We start from the raw sequence: 21,372 nt of genomic DNA on the forward strand, positions 1-21,372 counted from the left end.
TTTGTCCAGCCAGAGACAATTACTGAGAATCCTGGAAGAGTGGCTTCCAAATATAGGGAGGAATTAGATGAAAGTAATTTACAAAGAAGCTACTTCCTTCTCAAGTCATCAGTGTTAAAAAAAATCTATTTTTAAAATACCATTTGCAAACATTCTCTTCTTGACATATACTCTCAGACCATATTTTCAAAGGGCCATGTTAGGAATAGTTCTGAGGACTAGCCTCTCCGCCGACACAAATAATTCCAATTAGACCAAATTAGACCTAATGAAAGATGCCCATTAAATGCAGTGCCCCCGGATGGCACTGGGAAAGCATGGCGAGGGGAAGAGAGAGAAGGGGAGACCACGTGAAACCTGGAGACCATGTGTTCATTCTCTGGGCGGCAGCCTAAATAGCCTGTGGGAGTGGCCCTGACCATCCCTGGGGAGGGGTCACGGCTTGGAGGGCTTTCTTTGCCCTCCCTGGGGAGAGGCCACTGCTTGGTGGGCTTTCCCAGAGGTGGGGTCCAGACTAAGGCAATTCCCAGGGGAGGGGGCTTGAAATGGATGCCAGGGGCTGGGGTGATGCTTCCACCCAAACACCCCAAACTTCTTGGATATAGGGGTGTCAGGGGGCTGGGGTCTCACTTTCAGCCAAACAGGCCACCCTTCTTCCTTCCTTTTTTTTTTTTTTGCTTTTAAAATATCTTCATGATACTGAGAAACATGTCACATAAATAAATAATGTAGGTTTTTTAATGTAAATTCTGAGTGAGCTATGTAAGCGGGTTTGAACCTGTATAGTATCTACCTCTTAAGTATAGTCTGTATAGGACTGATTAGTACAAGACTCACCCAGGGATGCTTGTTTATGAGCATTCCCATCACAAAGCTGCCCTTATCTAACATCATTTGAACCACATATCAACCCATTGATAGGTAATGGATATTACTGAAGGGTCCAAGAATAAGAATATAAAAATGTAGATTCCAGAAGTAAGAATGTAGAAATAAATACAAAGTTGTAAGCCTAGGAGAACGAGAACAGACTGTCAGCAGCTTTCTCAGTAGCTTAAGGATTAACTGTTAACAGTGGGTTACTCCACTTTACAACCCATAGCTCTATTTACAAGGTGAAAGCATCTCTTTGCAAACTGAGAGCTAGTTTAGGATATGAGCTGAATCAACTTTTAGGAAATATGACCTCTGGGTTATGCATTATCCCTGCTATGTGAAACTGGCATCACCAAAGGGGAGAGCAAAGGGCTTCAGCAAACACTACCTGGAAGTATCAAGAAAGACAGTGGATTAAGTACAAACACTAATTTAACTGAAAAACTCTATTAACGGAGATTGTAAAGCAAGGCAATCTGTATCTGAGTTTTATTTTGAGATTGTAAAAATTCCTTTGTTCATACTTAATGCTTGGTGCCCCTACTGCAAAACAGTGGGTTTAGAAACTGGCCATAGCCATCTCTGGCTGTGGTTTCAGCTAGATGATAAGCTTTTTGTGCCCAACGGAGATTTTTTTATTTTATTTTTTATTTTTTCCTGGATTCTGGTTTCTAGAATAAAGTTTACTTCTGGTTTATTAGACTTTGGTGGTCTGTACGACCCCCCTGGACCCAACAATTATCGTAAACTTATTTGTTCCCAAAGTCAGTGAGGTGTGTGGCATTTGTGATAACATGAAATACCTGTGCTTGGATTTTTTTTTATCTTTTAAGTCAATTCCTGGCAGCCTATAGTTCAATTTATTCTGTAATACAACATGCTAAAATCAGCATCTTCTTTTAAAGCATGTGGAAATAATTCCCAGTGTAGACAGTAGAGTGTATGGAAACCACACTCACGTGAATAAAGAAAGGTGCTCAATGACTTCTCAACAAAGCACAACAAAGCAGAGCAAGTCTGAGAGAGATGGGCGGGGCCCAAAGACCTAAATCTGCTGATTCAGGAGCACCTTTCCTCTGGAGACGTCTCTGTGACTATTTATTTCTGACTCTGTTTGGATAGCTGTAGGCACTCAGGTGAGGTTGGAATGTTATTCACTTAGTAGACTGAATCAGGGTTCGGTCTCAACTGTAAAAGCAGAGCATTTTTCTCAGTCTCTGCTCATTGTGGGTACAGCAAGGATTTTGAGTGCAAATCCTCTACTGAAGACTGGAGATGAGACTTTTCCTCTTAACTGTGGAGCAGGGACCTGAATACAATAAAACGTGCATGCACGCAGCGTCTATCTTCATTCAAGCTTTTTGCATTCCGACTACATCATCCCCAGGGACTGAGAATTCCTTGAGAGAAGAGACAGTTTTATTTATCTTTGTATTTCTTGCTATTCCTAGCCCAAAGCAGGTGCTTTGAAAGGTCTTGCCAAATTGAATTGGAAAAAGAGAGCAGAGGGCAGTCTAGAATTGAATCACACTCCAACACACCTGCTTCTGTGTCAGTAAGAAACATTTTTTTAGTGTTATGATTAAGGGTTTATTTTCCCTGTGTAGGATTAGAAAATCGAACCTAAACTTCTTGATTGTTGCTTTAAGCCTGAAAATTGTTCTCTCAGAAGCAACATAAAGCCGATATCTGTACAAAAACTTGCCGGACACGTGCACATTTCTTGTATGTTTAGCTACTTTCAGTATTTACCTGTCAATATTATGGGATATTATTTTACCCAATTATTTCATTTTTGATATCTTATTCATTAAAATAGGCTCTCTTTCTCTCAGAATATTCACCAGGGTGGCATTTTCCTTATTTTCCAGGTGAAACCTGACATTCTGATGGGAAAGGAAATCATGTCGTTCTTAGGGCACATGCTAGGAAGAGAGCGAGAATGTTTTCTGAATCCGAGTCTTGCTTTTTTGCTCCAAGACCCTTCCAAACCCAGGCAAGCACAGTTACATCTTTCGTTATCATTCCCTTATTCTTAACATCAAAGCAGATTTTATTATGGATTTTTTATTGTTATTCAAAGTCAGGTTGCTGTGAGAGTTCATGAACAGGTAGGGTATCACCTTGGAGGGGCTACAAAGAATTAAGATCTAGTCATCCACAGGGCTGAGACACTCTGAGTTGTGGGAAAATGTTTTGTAAAGAAACAAAGAGCTGGCGATGGTGATGCACGCCTTCAATCCCAGCACTCAGAAGACAGAGGCAGGTGGATCTCTCTGTGAGTTCTCAGTCTGGTCTACAGAGCAAGTTCCAGGACAGTCACCAAAGCTACACAGGGGGACCCTGTCTTGAATAAACAAAAAACCAAAGCCCAAAAACAAACAAGAAAGAAAAGAAATGAAAAGAAAAACAAAGAAAGTAATCTATCCCTTTCCTGCCTGGCTCTTTCAGAGTTGTTTTCCTAAACCATGTAGAACAGGTGGATTTTTTGAGAGTCTGCGCCTATCTTCACAGTGTCTCTGTGATGGTGTGACAAATGCCAGGATGTAAACAGACAGCATGTGTGCAATGTCTTTCCTATTTAGAGTTTAGCTTTTGGATCACAAACGTTACAATCTCCAGGGCCTTGTCAGCAATTAAAATTACCAGATCCCACTAGGGGCTCATTGAATCAGAAACCACATTCGATTTAGCAAAATCTCTCATGATTCTTAAGGACATTAAAGTTTGATGTAATTAGACCAGAGCATCCTTTTCAGCAGTCTCAGGCTGTTTTCCCTGAAATACTACTTCTGTCTTGCTTAAAATATATGTGCACACACACAACTGAAAATAATCTTTACTTACTCTAGTAATATTATTCTAATGTGTAATTATACCTTAGGACTTCTGTTGAGTTATCAATGGCCTTTGGGTTGACATTTGATTAGTTAAATCAGTTACTTCTAATTATAAATGTCTTTCATATATTTCTTTGAGGATAAGAACTGCATTTTATTAAATATTTGTATGTAGATGTTTGATAAACTGAAAGTTGAACTGTGACTAAAGGACTGAATGAACACATGGAAGAGAAGATATATCTAGATGGTAAATTTCTTGAAGACCAGTTCAGTATCTTAGTCATCTTTGATTTAAGAATGTTAAAAAAGTACTAGTTATGTTTGTTGGTTAATTTCTATCTGTAATGAGACTAATCTTAGGATATGACTCTAGAGAATAACAAACAGTGGAAAAGGAAACAAAAGTGCAATTTCATGCATTGTTTCTTACCTCACCCAACCATCAAAACATCCTGTCAACTGGTGTAAACTTGAATTCTGAAATTTAAGCACCTCGTTGAAGTGCGACAGCTAGTGTCAGAGCCCACAATTCTTGGGTGTGATCAGGAGCAATTGCATTCACAGGCATATTTTGAAGACTGGTGGGAGAGTTATGAACCTATATTATAAAGAGTCCAACAAAATTTCAACACACACACACACAAACACACACACAGCGCGTTCCCGGGTATTTTTGTGTGCACCTGAAACTTTGTGGCTGCCGATGAACAAGCTTTTGTTCTGGGTTTTTGATCAGACTGAGCAGGAACAATGAAATGAAATCCGCTTCCTGGCCCTGGACTCTTTCCGGTCCCGGAACGCAAGTGCTAGGCCTTTCAGATGCGGAGGGGACCAGAAAGGGACGGACACAAGGCCCAGCAGTTGCCTGGCAACGCCAGCTGGAGGAGTCCCAGTGTTAAAAAAGGTCCGGGAGAAGTGTCAGCGGCCGGGAGTGGGACCCTGCAGCGCATTCTTTCCCTGCCGGCGACTGTCCCCGCGGCTGGGCGGGCTAGGGCTGGGGAAATGTTGCAGGAGGAGTCGGACCTGTCTCTCGTCATCGCCCAGATAGTCCAGAAACTCAAGGGCTCCAATTTGTACGCTCAGCTGGAACGGCAGGCCTGGGTAAGCGGGGCTGATGGGAAGCTCTGGAGACCGGCCGGGCGGGCCGCAGGACGTCCTGTCTGCCACACTGCCTTCACCCAAGCCAGAGCTGACTGCTCTTCCCACCCCTTTTGATGTCTTAAACCCCTCCTTGAGCTCCTCACCTTGGTTTGCTCATACCCCTGCGTGGTGCGATTGGATTTTATTAAAGATGGGTGGGGCACATCACGCCTTTCTTCAGGCCAGGGAATGTAGTCGTTTAAGGGACCTATTCTCTTAAGCAGTTGTACACACTGAGTGGCATGCCTTCCTTCTCTTTTACTGTCTCGTGTGTGGATTGGGGCCCAATGTGCAGTTTTTTAAATGTCACTTTGTTGCACTTCACTCTCCCTGCAATGATTTCCGATGCGCCCACCTAGCATTTATTCAACACATACAAACAGACTGGACACTGAATGGCCCGGAGATCTTTACTACATGAGAATGTCACCTAAATGGAATCATACAGTGTGTAAACTTTTGTGGGTGCTTCTGTCAGCGTTAGGCTTTAGGGGTTCATCCATACTGTTGATATTTCAGTACGTCTATTCCTTTTAATTGCTGAATAATGTTCGGAAACTCCGACATTAATTTCCCTATTTAGTACTTACCTGGTGGCTATTTAGGTTGTTTAGAGGCTATGGGTAATGTCAATATCTATCTTGTGTGACTATCTTTGATCCATGCGTTATCTAGAAAATGCACTGTTTAGTTTTTAAAATTTCGGAGACTTTTCTAATACCTTTCTTTTGTTGATTTCTAGTTTAACTCCAGGATGGAGAACATTTATATTATGCTACTTATTTAAATTTTGTGGAAAAGAAAGATTGTAAGATCCTTAAGAGATGGCTGATTCTAAGGAAAAGGGTTCTTCCAGACACAACAGGACTGAGGCACATATGAACTCGCAGAGACCGGTAACATGTACAATACTTGTACACCGTCAAGTCAGATGGAGTCCCATCACTGAGAGGGGAAAGTGCATACATTTTCCCACCTCTACCCAAGGCGCTATCTGGGACTGGCAAGGAGAAAAATCAGTTTTGACAGTAGATTGTCACTAGGTATATCAACCAAGCTCCAGGGCAGTCCCCAGGAGTAGTTAACTAGTGCAAAATGAACTCAATGGATTTTTTTGGTAGACTCTCTGTTTCACTTTGACATTTTTGTCTTATTGATTTTTTGCTACTTTATTTTTATTTTTGTGGTCTTTTTGTTTTTGAGTGTGAGAGAAAGAACATAACATTGGGTGGGTAGTTAGTAGGTAGGGTCTGAGGGGCAAGGGGGTAGGAAACATGATCAAAATAGATGGTCTGAAGTTTTTTAATTAAAATAGAAAAATGTGACAATTAAAAACAAGAGTGGGGAGAAATCAGTCTGTATGTTTAGTTGTTGATTGCCCTTGCCCCATGGGTCACTCTCCCTTTCCTCCCTGCTCTGCCAAAGGCCAAATAGTTTGAGACCGTTTAACCTTGGATGACCTTGCTGAGAATCTGGTTCATTTCGTTTTCTTAACATTTTCAGATTTTCTTGTGGGCGGGGCAGTCAGAGTGGACTCATAAGTTATGATTTTATTCCAAATGACCTGTTATTGGTAACAATTGGATAATAAAATCACTCACTATTCCTGTGTTGGGGTCAAAACCGTGGTTGTAATCTAACTGTTACTTTCAAGAAATTCTAATAACTTTTTAAAATCCCGGTTATGGTTTTTGCTACGGTAGAACACCCATAGTGCTGGGTTTGCCACCTCTACCCTTGTTCAGTCTGGAAACTACTTTCCATTTCTGCCTCTATTATTTTCAGTCAAATGAATTCGTATTTGGTCTGTAAAATTTGGTAAAATTTTGCACAAATCTCTTGCCATTTCTTATACCATACAAAATTCTTTGTAGTCTGATACTTGATATAAATTTATTGTATACTGTATTTTGTTACATTTATTTATTGATATGTCTCTCTTTGTCACAACCAAATTTTAAAGGCAAAATTGTTATAACTTTATAAACAGTATATATTTTTCTCATTGTTGTCTGTGAGTGATGCTGTGTCTCAGTGGCTTTCTAAGACAGAGCTGGCACAATCTCAGATATGAGTGTTAAGGAGTTCAGCTATGTCATGAGAAAAATTGCTGGACCATTGTTTTTCTCATGTGCTTGTCAAGTCTTATATAAAGGTGTTCTGGCCTCATAGAATGAGTAAGGGAGCGTTACCACCTTTTTCCCTTGCTACATTCTGCAAGTGTTAAGAAATTTTATTTTATTTTTTAATCATGGGGGAGAGTTCTGCAATATATAGGTTTTCTGCAATGTTTAAGGTTTTCTGTTTGGGAAGTTAATCTTTTTAATCAACACACTTTGTTTTAGAATAGCTTCTGGTTTATGTAAAAATTGAGTGGAAAGTAGAGAGTTCCCCATCACTGCTCTTACCTTTCAAGTGGCTCCCTTTATTGTATTATGTCTCACCGGTGAGTGGCGCATCTCTCACCGATAACTAAGACTGATTCACTGTTACTAGATTCTGTAGTTCACACAGGGACCCATTTTTCTTGCCGTGCAGCTCCAGAGCTTTCAGAAATATGTAACATGTAAAATTCCATGTGCCTTACCATATTGTGCATTCTTCCCTTGTCCTGAGTGCCCAGACTCCATCTAGCACTACCGTTTTCTGTCTCTAAACTTTCCTTTTGAGAACATCATACCATCACAACTACACAGTGTGGTCTCTTTACTGGCCTCTCTTCCTTACCAATAATGCATCACTTCCTAGTGTCTCTTGTTTTGGCTGCTATTTATGAAGTTTCTATAAATAGTTCATGATTATGCTTCAGGTATAGACATCAATTTTCAAATTTTAACAATACCAAGAACAGTGATTGATGGGTTGTGCAATAAGATTATGGTTAATTTGCAAGAAAGTGACAACTGATCTTCCCAGTGGATGAAAATTCCCATTGTCTCTCATTTTCTCCAGTCTTTGTTGTCTGTTATCTGTTATCTGGTATGTGTTAACTCATTGTGTTAGTTTTTGGGTTCCTAATGACATAACATTTTTGTGTATGTGTGACAGATTTTCTAGAGCAAATTGCTAGCTTTTGCATCAGGGCTGAACTGCTAGGGTCTGGGGTTGATCCAGAGTCTTTGCTTGCATTCCGCCATGAGTTATACCCCGAGTCTCTGATTTCTTGGTTTTTATCCATCTGGTAGTGTTTATTTATCTTAAGTTTAAAGGATACTTCTTGTGCACGTGGCTTTCTAAGATGCAAATGGTTTTCTTGCAGTGTATTTGAGGTGTTACCCGTTATCTTTTTCTTTTTTGGTTTCTGTTGAGAATTTGTCATCACTAAATCAAATATAGGTTGCCTGCCCCTACCTGGGGACTTTTACTGTTTTCTTTCTGTTTGGGGGATTTCAGCAGACTTGTTAAGATGTACATTGTTAAAGTATTATTGTTTTTATATTATTATTGATGATCATTTACTCTGTTTGGATTTGTGCTGGGTAGTCTTATGTTAGTTTGGCACAAGCTATAGTCATCTGAGAGGAGGGAGTGTTGGTTAAGAAAATGTCTCCATTAAGCAATTTTTTTTATGAATTAGTGATTGATGGGGAAGGGCCTTGGCCATTGCGGCTAGTGTTACATCTGTACTGGTGGTCCTGGGTTCTGTGAGAAAGTAGGTTGAGCAAGCCATGGAGAGCCAGCCAGTAAGCACTCCTCCATAGCCTCTGCATTAGTTCCCTGCCTCGAGGGTACTGTTTGAGTTCCAGTCCTGAGTTTCTTCACTGATGAACAGCAATGTGGAAATGTAAGCCAAATAAACTCTTCCTCAAGTTGATTTTGGTTATGGTGTTGCATCACAGCAATAGTAACCCTAAGTAAGACAGGATCTGGAGGTTGTTTAAGCCCAATACCAGTTTGGAAAATCATCTGGATGGCATCTTTTCAAACACCTGTTTTACCCCCTGTTCCTTGGTTCTACAGTAGGCCTCGTGGCTCAGTGTGTCTCTAATACTTTTTTGTAACTCCTCCTCCTCTTTACGATTTCCTTTGGACCTTCTAATTCATTTATCCTGTTTTGTGCTGTTTCTTATCTCTGATAAATCCACTTAATGAGTTCTTGTGCATATATTATATTTTTCAGTTCTAAAATTTCCAGGCGATTCTCCTTTAAAGATTTATTTTTAATGTGTGTGTGTGTGTGTGTGTGTGTGTGTGTGTGTTTGCCATGTGTGTGTGTACAGGTAGAGGTCAGAATAAGAGATGAGGTCCCCTGAAGATGGAGTTACATTAGGTATTGTGAGTCACTGGGTCTGGGTTTTGGGAACCAAACTTTTGGGAAGATCAGCGAGCGCTCTTAACCACTGAGTCTTGTCGCCAGCTCTTTCAGGTGACTGTTGTTTATAGAAGCAAGTTCTGAATCTGTTTTCCTGGATTTTTATAATCATTTTCCTATGTATGTGTGATGCTAGGCACTGGGTCCTTTGTAACTGTAACAACCCCTCTCCATTAAAGCTGTTATTTAGATTACTCGCGAAGGTTTTTGTAGCCTTTTTATTCCTCTTGCCTTTGTTTGTGTGGTGTCAGTCAGACAGCAGCATGCCTTTACTGAAAGCTTTGCATTCTGTACAATTAAAATACAGCCTCCAAATGACAGTATCTTTGTCACCTTCCCCCATGAGTCAGTCTTGGGACTAGTTACCCATTTTAATATCATTTGAGAATGTGTTGAGTCAAGGCTGAGTTTATTCAAGATCAACCTTCCCTTGGTTCTTTCCTGGTTCTCTTAGGTTTTCAAGAAAAGATCTGATGTATTGGTCTAAAATTTTAATTTTTTTACTTGTTAGACTGCCAACATACCTTCTCGGTGCCTTTTTGTGTTTAGGTTTATAGTCATCCATACTACAGAGTCCCAGTTGTTGAGGATAAAACTGGCCTAGCACTTAGTACTCGCAAAGTCCTACTTATTTCTCTGTGTGTTTTCGGCATTCCTGCATGGCCTCGTGCTGAGCTGGTTGTGATTCTCAAGCTCATGACCTTCCCAATAGGCTTACAGTCACAGAGGAAGTGTGACTGTTGTGGAGCTGCTTACTCTCTCAGCCTTTTCTTGTTGCTCTAATTCCTGTTTACTCACCAATGCGTCTCTCTCTCTCTCTCTCTCTCTCTCTCTCTCTCTCTCTCTCTCTCTCTCTCTCTCTCTCNTGGAGGAATGGGAAGCTGAGAGCTCATATCCTCAACCGCAAGCACAAGCAGAGAGAGAGAGAGAGAGAGAGAGAGAGAGAGAGAGAGAGAGAGAGAGAGAATCTCCGCTCTTTGTTCTAGACGAGCATATTAACCAGCTCGTAGTTTCTCCATCCACTTTGCATATTTTCATCCCGTTTTTCAGGCCTGAACAAGATAAGGTATCTCACACTTATAAATGAGTGGTTTATAAAAGGAAACCTGTTTTTTTTTTAAAGAAAGCACACTATCTTTTTTCACTTTACATATCAATCCCAGTTCCTACTGCCTCCCCTCCTCCTATTCCCTCCACCTTTTCCCCAATTCCACCCCCAATCCACTCCTCAGAGAGGGTAAGGTACATTGCTTTGGGGGCAGGTCCAAGGCCCTTCCTACTATATCTAGGCTAAGCAAGGAATCCATCTAAAGAGAATAGGTTCCCAAAAAGTCAGTAAATGCAGTAGGAATAAATCCTGGTGCGACTGCCAGTGGCCCTATAGTCTGCCCCAGCCATACAACTGTCACCCTCATTCAGAGGGACTAGTTTGTACCTACACTGGTTCCTTCCCTATCCGGCTGGAGTTGCTGACCTCCCACTAGCTCAGGTAAACTGTTTCAGTGGGTGTACCCATCATGGTCTTGACTTCTTTGCTCATATTTTCATTCCTCCCACTCTTCAACTGGACTTTGGGAGCTCAGCCTAGTGCTCCGCTGTGGGTCTCTGCCTGTTTTTCCATCAGTTGCTGGATGAAGGCTCTATGGCGACATTTAAGATATTCATCAGTCTGACTACAGGGCAGGGCTAGTTTGGGCCCCCTTTCCTTTTAGGGTCTTAGCTGGTGTCATCTTTGTAGATTCCTGGGAATTTCTCTAGTGCTAGGTTTCTTGCTAGCCCCATAATAGCTCCCTTAATAATAATAATAAAAAACAACTCAAAGCGATTCCTCTAAAATTAGGATCAAGACAATGCTGTCCACCTCTCCTTTTCTATTCAACATAGTTCTGGAAGCTCTGGCCTGAGCAATAAGACAACAAAAGGAGATCAAGGGAATTCAATTGGAAAAGAAGAAGTCAAACTTTTGCTATTGCTATCTGCAGATGATATGATAGTATTCATCAGTGACCCCAAAACTCTACTAGGGAACTCTTACAGCTGATAAACAACACCTTCAATAATGTGGCAGGATACAAGATCAACTAAAAAAAATCAGTAATCCTCCTAAATACAAATAATAAAGAAGCTGAGAAAGAAATCAGAGAAGCATCATCCTTCACAATAGACACAAATAACATAAAATATCTTGGGGTAACACTAACCAAGGGAGTAAAAGACTTGTTCAACAAGACCTTTAAGTCTTTGAAGAAAGAAGTTAATGAAGTTACCAGAAAATGTAAGGAAGGCCCATGCTCTTGAAGAAGTAGGATCAATGTAATAAAAATGGCAATCCTGTGTTTTTTTTTTTTTTTTNTTTTTTTTTTTTTTTTTTTTTTTTTTTTTGAGACAGGGTTTCTCCATAGCTTTTTGGTTCCTGTCCTGGAACTGGCTCTTGTAAAGGTACAAATGAGACAGTGTTTTTTCATCCAGCGCCTTTTGTTGTCTCAGTGTTCAGTATAGTACTTTGCCTTGCACCCTTGTTTATTCCTTCAGTTAGCCTTGCTAGAGTGCTTTTGAACAGCTGACTGAATCCAATGTGGCTTTTACATTTAGTTAGTATACTTTCCTGCTGGTACATCTTTGGATTTCTTCAAGTTTTCTGTTTAGGTGTTCATGGAAATTGGTAGAGTACCTTACATAGAAAAATAAATTGCATAGATGTTTAAAAGCTAAATTTTAATAGATTTTTATAATTTTAATAGATTTTTAGATTTTTCTCCTTGAAATATTTTGTCTTTTGCATATATAATTAGCCAGCAATTGTGTTTTAATATATCCTTTTAACTAGTAAACTGGCTACATTTTTTTTGTTTTCTGAATATTCTTGAAGTTAGTCTAAGTCAGAATGGAGATCTCCCCTCCATTCTCTAGATATCGGGGTGACAGTCTCATCTCAAATGATGTCCAGCACAGCACTAGTGTTGTTGCTTTATTTTATTGTGATTATAATCAATGTTGTGTAAAGCCATGGAATGTTGTTTTTTATTCCAGTAAGCATTTAATATGTCTTGTTGTTCAATTTTTAATTATAAATTATAGAATTATAACAGGAAGGGGCCTGAAACAAGATAGGCGTTGGAGAGAGGAATATGTAATAGGTATTGTCCTGACTAGAACCCCCAAACATCTTAATACCAGTAAATGAGTCTGGGCCATGATTAGAGCAAAATAATTCTATCTTTTAAAAATATTTTAAAATATTTTTTAAAATTTTGTGTGTGTGTCTATGAATGCAGCTGCCTGTGTAGTTTAGAGGCATCTAACTCTCTCTGGAGTTCGAGTTACAGGTGGTTGTAACCAACCTGATGTTGGCACTAGGAACTGAATTTGGGTCCTCTGGAATAGCAGTATACATAATGTATCTTTCTTGGCATATTCTTTGGTAATGTTTGGAATATATTTGGGGAAGATATATATTGGACTGTTATAGTTGATATACAAATTAGCAACTCAGGGTCCCTTATTTGTTCTGAATCAGGAAGTGATGTCATCCTTATTCATTTTATGCTGTCTTTTGTTGTATGTTTAGTTCTATAAAGTGGGTATACAGAATTTCAAGAGCTCTTGCCTGTATGGAATTTATATTTAAGATACAAGATATATATTACAATGTGAATTTGGCTTGTTAAAGTGTGTCTTATGTTGTATGACATCACTGAATTGCTTAGAAAATGTAGACAATTATCATATGTACTTACTCATAAGTGGTTTTAAACATAAAGCAAAGAAAACCAGCCCACAGATCACAATCCCAGAGAACCTAGACAACCATGAGGACTCTAAGAGAGACATACATGGATCTAATCTACATGGGAAGTAGAAAAAGACTAGATCTCCTGAGTAAATTGGGAGCATAGGGACCTTGGGAGAGGGTAGAAGGGAAAGGGAGAAAAATGGAGGGGAGCAGAGAAAAATGTATAGCTCAATAAAATCAATAAAAAAATAATCTAAAAAAAGGAGAAACTGTCCTGTAGGATTCCTAGAATAGTACGAACAAGCTGGAAGGGCGAGGGGAGAAAACTGTCACAGAAAGTGAACTGAGGGTGATCTTAGGAAAGGAAGTAAGAGGCAACCGGGAGAATAAAGGTAGAGAAGAGCATGTAGGCAGCAAAATGGGCCAGCTTGGGTGTATCAGCCGAAGGTGGCCAGGGAAGGGTCCTGAAACCAGAGTCAGGCTGGAATTATATGGCACATGTAGAGTGTAAGGCACAGACAGTGTTCAGGGTGCCAGACCGTCCAACCTGAAATTAACACTTACTCCTGATTTATAGGATTACAGCAATGCATCTGTGCTACAGTTTTAGATGGGCACAGGAGTATTAGGAAGAAATGGAGAAATCTAACTCACCATGTTTTCATTGAGCTTCTCATTAGTGTTAGTAAGGGGCTCTTGAGAGGAATTAGATGAAGTCCAGAACAATTACGCTAATGACAAGGATGTCTGGGAATTACTGTGGGAAATGCAATATCTTTTTAAATTGTATCTCTCACTTTTATTTTTATGTCTTTAATTATGCTGTGATATCTTCAAAAGTAAGGGAAGATATCTTCTTTTTATTTTTAAGCCCAGAAACTGGCATGTAGAAAGGACTCAATTAATTATTGCAAGAGCAATACAGATGAATGGAGCATAAATGCACTAGAAGAAATGGTGGGAGAGTCAGGAAGTTGTGCAGCACTCAGGGTGGGGAGATGAAGCCCAGTTTCCAGTTTCGCAGGAGCTTTCTAGATAAGTAAAAGTGTCTAGGTTGGGTGAGACTGGCATTTCGGAGAGTTGGAAGTTTCTGAATGAGTATCAGTTATTCCTACTATTACTATTATTGTTGTTATTGTTATTGTTGGTGGCGCCGGCGCAGAGCACGAGGGGTTGAGGTGTTCTCAGGAGGGGAAGGCACAGGACTGTTTCCAGAGAACATCCATGCCTCTTTAATCAGGAGAGATGGGGTGAGGCTCTTCCTCTACTTGATTTTACTTCTTACATCCCACGGGATCGTCTGTGATTCCACAACCTGTGCACAAACTGAGCCCTGGAAGCCTCAGCCCTACATAAAGAACTACAGGCAACTGAAGAATGCTGAGGGCAGGTGAGATAGTTTTCCTCAGGGAAGACACACCAAATGATTATCCAGTACCAAGCTGTCATCCCTGGAAACATGCTTACAAGTAACATTATACAGACTGAGCAGGTTATATTTAGGAATATATATATATTTGTATGTATATAGAATATGTGAATATATATTTATGTAGCACCTATTAATAAAAAAAGAGACCATGAATTTGAAAAACAGCAAGGAGAGGTATATGGGAAGGATTGGAGCAAGGAAGGGAAAGGGGTAATGATGTAATTATAATCTGCAAAGAAAGAAATAATTTAAAAAGCACTTAGGAGTTACAAGCAAATGGAATTGAATTTTCCAAAGTGGAACAGTTCAGAAACTGTCAAAGGTATTATAATCCGTGTGTATTCATGTGTGCTGTTATTTACAGAATTCATGTTACCATTCAAAAATATTTGGAAGATACTTTATCAAAAAATGAGTAACATTAACTAACATGTCCCTTCAAAGAAAGCCATTATGTGTGGTGATGAAATTCAGGCTCTGAATAAAAATGTGGCATTGGGAAAGTGTGCCTGCCACTGTGAGTTTAATGACTTCCCAATATCTAAAATATTATTTGTGGGTAATATCCGTGGTGGCGTTAAGGAATATTACTTTTTGATGTTCAATGACTTGTCAATCCCTTGACTCTATTACCCAGTATTTGACCATACATGATGTTACAGAATCATATGCAGGGAACAGACTCAAGTTCAAGGTGGACCAATGCATTTTTATATTAGAGACTGGAGAGTTTATTGATATCACATCCCACATCACAGTCTGGTATTGGTATGTGAACATAGTGAGAAGTGGAGGTGTTGGAGCCCTTTTGGTGCACCCTGCAGTGCGTGCTGGTTTCCCTTCCAGGAGCATGTGGCCTCAGCCCCCCTCCCAGCTGCAGCTGCTGCTTTGCTTCTCCAGTTTCCTTTACTCGCCAAGATCAGAAACTTTAGATTGTTCATAGTTAAGACTTTAGGACTACTCTGGTGGGAGAAGACTGTGTGCATGTGTCCATGTGTGTTTGCACATCTGTGCACTGGAAAGAGAGAGATGGTGTTTTCAGGCCAGCAGAAGGGTGATGTCACGATCAGCATGAAAGGATGAAGACTGTACCCAGGGTCAAGCTCTGAGTTTCCCATCCACTGTTTTGCTAGAGGAATATATTCTAGTTCTTTTTGTGAGCCAGAGGCATTGGGTTTCAAGAAAACTAAAGTTCTGGCTGTAGATCTTTAAAAAAAATCTTTCTCCAAGACTTATATCTTCTTCCATGAAAATCTGTTAAAGATATCCAATTTATGACCACCTGGGCACACCTTATTTTATAACATAGCATTACTCTATATTGAACTACGTAGCTTAAAAATTACTTTGATAATTTTTTCCTCAATTGTCATAATAACTTAGTTTTGCTCCCCCCTTAAATAAAGAAACAAATGCAGAGATGTTAAATGGTTTAATCAAATTAATAAGTAAGTCTGGGAGATAATTTCAGCTCTCTGGTGCCAAACCCATTCTTATGCCTCCTAAGTGCTTTTTAAACTGTGTTCTATTATATCCAAGCCTAAAGCAGACAATTTAACAGCTGTGTTAAATAACTCCTCAAGCACATTGAACACCAAAAACGTGTAGTGCGTAGTCTGCATTGCTACTGTAAATGCCTGCATTTCCGTGTGTTTGTGTCTGATGCATCACAAAAGTGAGGATGCGGCTGCAGCAATTGTGCAAGGCAGGGTGTTGGTCAGGGCAAGCACAAGCGCACATCTCACCAGGCTGCTACTGTAGCCTACTGCCAGGGTGCAGCACACCAAGCAGAAGGAATACCATGCACATACACTTGAGCCGTTGGGTCAGAAGCCTTAGTCTGATTTCTATGTTAGCGATAAGGGAATTTTAGATTTATCCTAACAATTTATAACCACTTATCTGTCAATTTCCTGTAATACTTTAGTTTGGGAATATGATAGATGTGTTGGAAAATTTATTAGTAATACAGATACTTCTCTGTGAATCAGAATTCTCCATGTTGAGTGATCAAAATAAAGTATAGAAATAAGACACTAGAACTGTATCAGAGTGAAGTTGTGCCTTTTAAATACTGATTGAATGTTAGTAAGAGACAACTCATTCTCAGTGTGTAGTAAAGCTGCCTTCAATGTGGTTTACACAGCTGGATTTCCAATAGTGTTTCGAGTGACTATCAGGGAAGCTCATGCTACTGAATCATTTAATAGAACCAGGATGCAGTAGCATGTGGTGCTGAGTTACTGCCCTGTTCTGTGTATTGTTTTGTGTGGTGACTGTGGCTATGGTCCTGGACTCAGACCCAGATCTTTGAGCCTACTAGGCAAGCCCTCTACCACTTAGCTACATCCTTAGCTACCCTATCCTTCTTCAATTCTCCATTTTCTAAAGATTTTAATAATTAACTTGAATGATTAGTGAATTTGTGTAAACTGAGACTGCGCGTTCATTTCCTGGCCACCTAGATCCAAATAATCACACAGAAACTGTATTAATTACTACACTGCTTGGCCTGTTGTCTCAGGCTTCTTAGTAACTAACTGTTACATCTTAAAACCAACCCATTCCTATTAATGTGTGTGTCACCATGAGGCTGTGGCCTGCAGGTCAGGGTCAGGTAGGGTTCTCCTTTGGCAGCTACATGGCGTCTTCCTTACTCCACCTACTCTCTCTATCTGTATCTCTATCAGCCTGGCTATATTCTGCTAAGCCATTGGTCAAAACATTTTTATTCATTAGCCAATAAAAGCAACACATATACAGAAGGACATTCCACATGATCTCCCCTTTTATGTCTAATTAAAAAGTAAGGTTTTAACTTTAACATAGCAAAACAGTTATCAAGCAAGAATTAGAGTTACAATACTTCTTTGTGAGTTTAAAGTTTCATATGTAATTTATCTTTTATCATAACTAAGGAAAACTATAACTATCAACTCTTCAGAGACCCTAGAAGGATATAATATTACCTAAGTAAACAGGAAGTGCATTGTAAGCAACTTCCAAAGTTCTAGAATTGACATAGACATCTTGCTGCCTGGACAGTCACCCAAAGTTCTTCTGTAATGTTGGGGCATCCAGCTTCAGCCTACAGGACCATAGTATCCTGCAAACTTTTCCATGAAGCAGGAAATTTAAAGATATGTTCTGCCTTGTGATGGCAAAGTTCATCAGTTGCTTTCCCCTGTGTTCTTCAGGATGTCTGGCAGTTTCTTTTGTGAAGCAGGAACCCTGAATGAACATCCCATCTTTTGGAAAGTTCAGGACTTTTCTGTGGGTCCTGCATGTCCGTTTCATACAGCATACCATCAAGTAGTTCAGATAAGAGCAGTTTCTTGCCCAAATGGCTAGCAAACTTCATAAGGAGACTCTTTGATACCCATCTTCCTCTTGAAGTAATTGGTGATGCCAGGAGCAGACATGTCTCACTGTTGAGAAAAGTCTAAGTTTCTTTTTTTTCCGATTTATTTATTTATTTAAAATGTCCACCTCCTCCCATCCTCCCCACTCCCTCTCCCTCTCCAGTCCTAAGAGAAGTCAGGGTGAACAGGAGCAAGGGTTGCATACACCCATGGAGACAGTGGGACTGATCTAATGGGAGCTCACCAAGGCCAGCTGGACTGAGTCTGAACGAGCATGTCATCAAACCAGACTCTCTGAATGTGGCTGATAATGAGGGTGGACTAAGAAGCCAATTATAATGACACTGGATTTTGATTCTACTGCATGTACTGGCTTTTTGGGAGCCTAGTCTATTCGGATGTACACCTTCCTAGACCTGGATGTAGGGGGGGGGCTTGGACTTCCCACAAGGCAAGTCTAAGTTTCTATAACATTTTAAATACCATATTTCATAGATCTTTGAAGTGTTGAAGATTACCTATATAACTGAAATATATCTGTATATCTAAAAACCTAACTAACATTAAATGTTTGATTATTATAGAGGACTATCTATTAATCTGTATTTCTTAATTATACATTACATTTTAAATGAACTACACAAATACAATAATTTAATAAGAGCAGAAATACATAGACACAGTATAACAAATCAGCCTTAAATTTGTATCAATAGCCCGAGACCCATACCAATGCAGAGTCTTCATCTCTGTGTCATATCCCCTTTAAATGACAACAAACATCTACAAACAATCATTGTAGGAATTTGGGTGTTGTTTTCTCCAAACTGCTTCCTACTGTTTGTTGGTTGATTTTTTAGGGTTCATGGAGACCTTTCAGAGGGGGTCTTGTTCTATCAAACCACGTTAGTCTGGAAGGAATCCACAGGTTCTCATCTTCTGTGGAAACAAAAGTAGAACCTCTTTTCCAAGGCAACATATTCTTAGACCCAAATTCTGAAGTCAAGATACATTTATGTCGGTTTAACTTAGCAGTTCCCAGAATCAAATGTCTCACTGCAGTCAAAAAATTAAAAGAAAACATAATAATATACATAATTTAGACTTTCTGTATATTTTCTACCTTTACGTGGCTTATTTTTATTTACTCTCTTAATCTATGACTGTCTGTACTCTTTTATATTACTTTTACTGTCTCTAAAGACTTTGTTGTATTTTACTCTCTTTCTTCTGTCTCCCAAGCCTACATACATTTTTAACTACACTGTGTCTCGTTTAGAGGTCTTTTATGTCTGAATCTATCCTATTGTGTCAGAAAATCCTTTTCTGACAAGGAACATTTTAAAATGGTAAGCAGTGTGGTTGCAGCAACCCCGGCTGCTATCTCTGCCTCTCTTGACCTTTTGATATGGTGGAGGTACATTTACTGCCAGCTCTTTGAGCCATGTTCACTGCCTCAGCTCCAGAGACACAGTGAGTCTATGTCGCCATTAAGCACCTTGTAACATGCTCACAAACTCCATTAAGTGCTCTATAACAGGACCAGCAAGAACCAGGAAGCTGATTCTTAAAAGAGCTGTGTAGTTTTTGCTGCTAGCGCTGAGTCAAGAAGCCTTCTCTTAAAGGAATTATGCCTCTGCTTGCCTCTAGCAAACAGAGCCCACCTCAGAAAATGCTGCTACCATGAGGCTGTGCTTAACTCTGTTCTTTTGTGTCTAGAATTCCTTCCCAAGCTCTCTTAGGTTTTATGTGGATATGGTTGGCCCACATTGGCACCATTTGCAAGCTGAGACTGCTCATTCATTTTCATCCAGCCCAGACCCAAATAATCACACAGAAAGTATATTAATTACAATACTACTTGGACTATTAGCTCAGGCTTCTTATTAACTAACTCTTACATCTTAAATTAGCCCATTTCTATTAATCTGTATATCACCATGAGGCTGTGAGCTACTGGTAAATTTTAGGTTCTGTCTCCTTTGGCAGTTACATGGCAACTCCCTGCCTACTCTCTCTATATATCTCTTCTAGCCTGGCTATATTCTTCTAAGCCATTGGCTGAAAAAGCTTTGCTCATTAGCCAATAAAGTAACACATATACAGAAGGACATCCCACATCAAATTTGGTTTGTACCATGTCCAGCAGGGCTCTGGGAATGGATCTCACTGGGGCAATGAGGAGATGAAGAAAAGACAGACAGGCAGACAAATGGACATAAATCTTTGATCTGGTAAACTGGACTTTCTGCTAGAGAAACCTCAGGCTCTGTCCCTGCCCCCACCCTGACCCCAAGATCAGTATGCTTATTATTATAGAGTTGAACAGAGAGATAGGGTTATTGCATATAGATAATCTAGGAGGCAGGGTTTATGGTATATAGCTGAACCAAGGAGGCATATTTATCTATTCTTGTAGGGAAGTGGTCACATGCACTCAGGAGTCCCACTCACTTGGGCTTCCTTCACTCTCTACAAGCTTGCATTTAGTATAAAATCTGTCGAGGAGGTCTAGCAACATTGAAATAGTGAAAATGTTTAGAAAGAATAGCAAGCTTTTCTTTTTAAATTCTTTAAATGGTACTCTATGAATCATATCCAAATATAAGACAGAGAAGGGAAAGAAAAACAAGAGAAGCTAAATTTCCATTTGCCTTGGTCATTGTGAGTAATGAGCCGGAGGTTTACAGCTTTTAAAATACTCCTGGGAATAATGGACTGGAAATCATTCTACTCAGTTAAAAATAATTTTATGATGTTCCTTATTTATTTTGGGATAAAATTGGCTAAAAAGGTTAGAACATGGTTTGGTCAATATAATTTTGTCAAGCAGTAATTAATGTCAGAGTAATGTGTAGGATACAAAAGTAGAGATTGGCCCTTGTCCTTCAGCTGATAATTGGTCAGATAAGTGAGATGAGTGCTCTGGTATAGTCTCCGTGCTGCCATGGAGGACGTGGTGCTGTCTGTGCTAGGGGACCTGGGAAGGAGGCTTTGGAAGCTACTATAGATTGTGATGAGAGAGCATTTTTTCCTAAGGAAATGACATGAACAAAGGCGTGAAGCCCTCAAGGTATTTACAGTTGTGGGATCACTGGGTATAATTTACCATGACTAGTGTGTATCATGATGAGAAATTGAGGACATCTGTGGTTTGGTCAAGCAGTACCAGCATTAGATCCATAGGGATAAAGTAGATTTACATTGTAAAGGGATATGTATGCCTGTTGAAAATTTCAGACTCCTTTGTATGTCTGGAGAGCCACAGCCAGGGCATATAGGCAGAGACTGCTTGTTTGATTCCCGGCTGCCCAGACCCGAAATAATCACACAGAAACTGTATTATTATAAGACTGCCTGGCCTATTAGCTCTCACTTCTTATTGGCTAGCTCTTATTTCTTAAATTAATCCATTTTTTATTAATCTCTGTATTGCCATGTGGTTGTGGCCTGCCGGTAAGGTCCCATTCAGTGTCTGTCTCCTGCAGTGTCTACATAGCTTCTCTTTGACTCTATATAGTAAGTATTGCAGCTTGTGAGCTGGAGAAATAGTTCCGCAAGTAACAGGTCCTTACAACAGACCTGAGTTCAGTTGCCAGCACCCACATGGTAGCTCACAACTGTCCATAACTCCAGTTGGAGGGTTCCAATGCCCTCTGGTCTCCATGAGCACC

The 21,372-nt window shown here is 39.9% G+C and overlaps 1 protein-coding gene across 4 annotated transcripts in view; it reads left to right on the plus strand.

Annotated features, from left to right (window-relative positions):
- The first annotated feature begins 4,597 nt into the window (after positions 1–4,597).
- Tbc1d19 (TBC1 domain family member 19) overlaps positions 4,598–21,372 on the plus strand; it is a 108,016-nt gene continuing 91,241 nt past the window's right edge. For all 4 annotated transcript variants that reach the window (XM_050150220.1, XM_050150223.1, XM_050150222.1 and 1 more), the window contains exon 1: positions 4,598–4,820. In XM_050150220.1, coding sequence (XP_050006177.1) covers positions 4,722–4,820 — 99 coding nt within the window. In that variant the 5' untranslated portion in view covers positions 4,598–4,721. The remainder of the gene's footprint in view (positions 4,821–21,372) is intronic.

The sequence above is a fragment of the Alexandromys fortis genome, unplaced genomic scaffold (genome assembly GCF_014885135.2).
Source record: "Alexandromys fortis isolate MF-2015 unplaced genomic scaffold, M_Fortis_MF-2015_v1.1 scaffold_0, whole genome shotgun sequence".
NCBI lineage: Eukaryota > Metazoa > Chordata > Mammalia > Rodentia > Cricetidae > Alexandromys > Alexandromys fortis.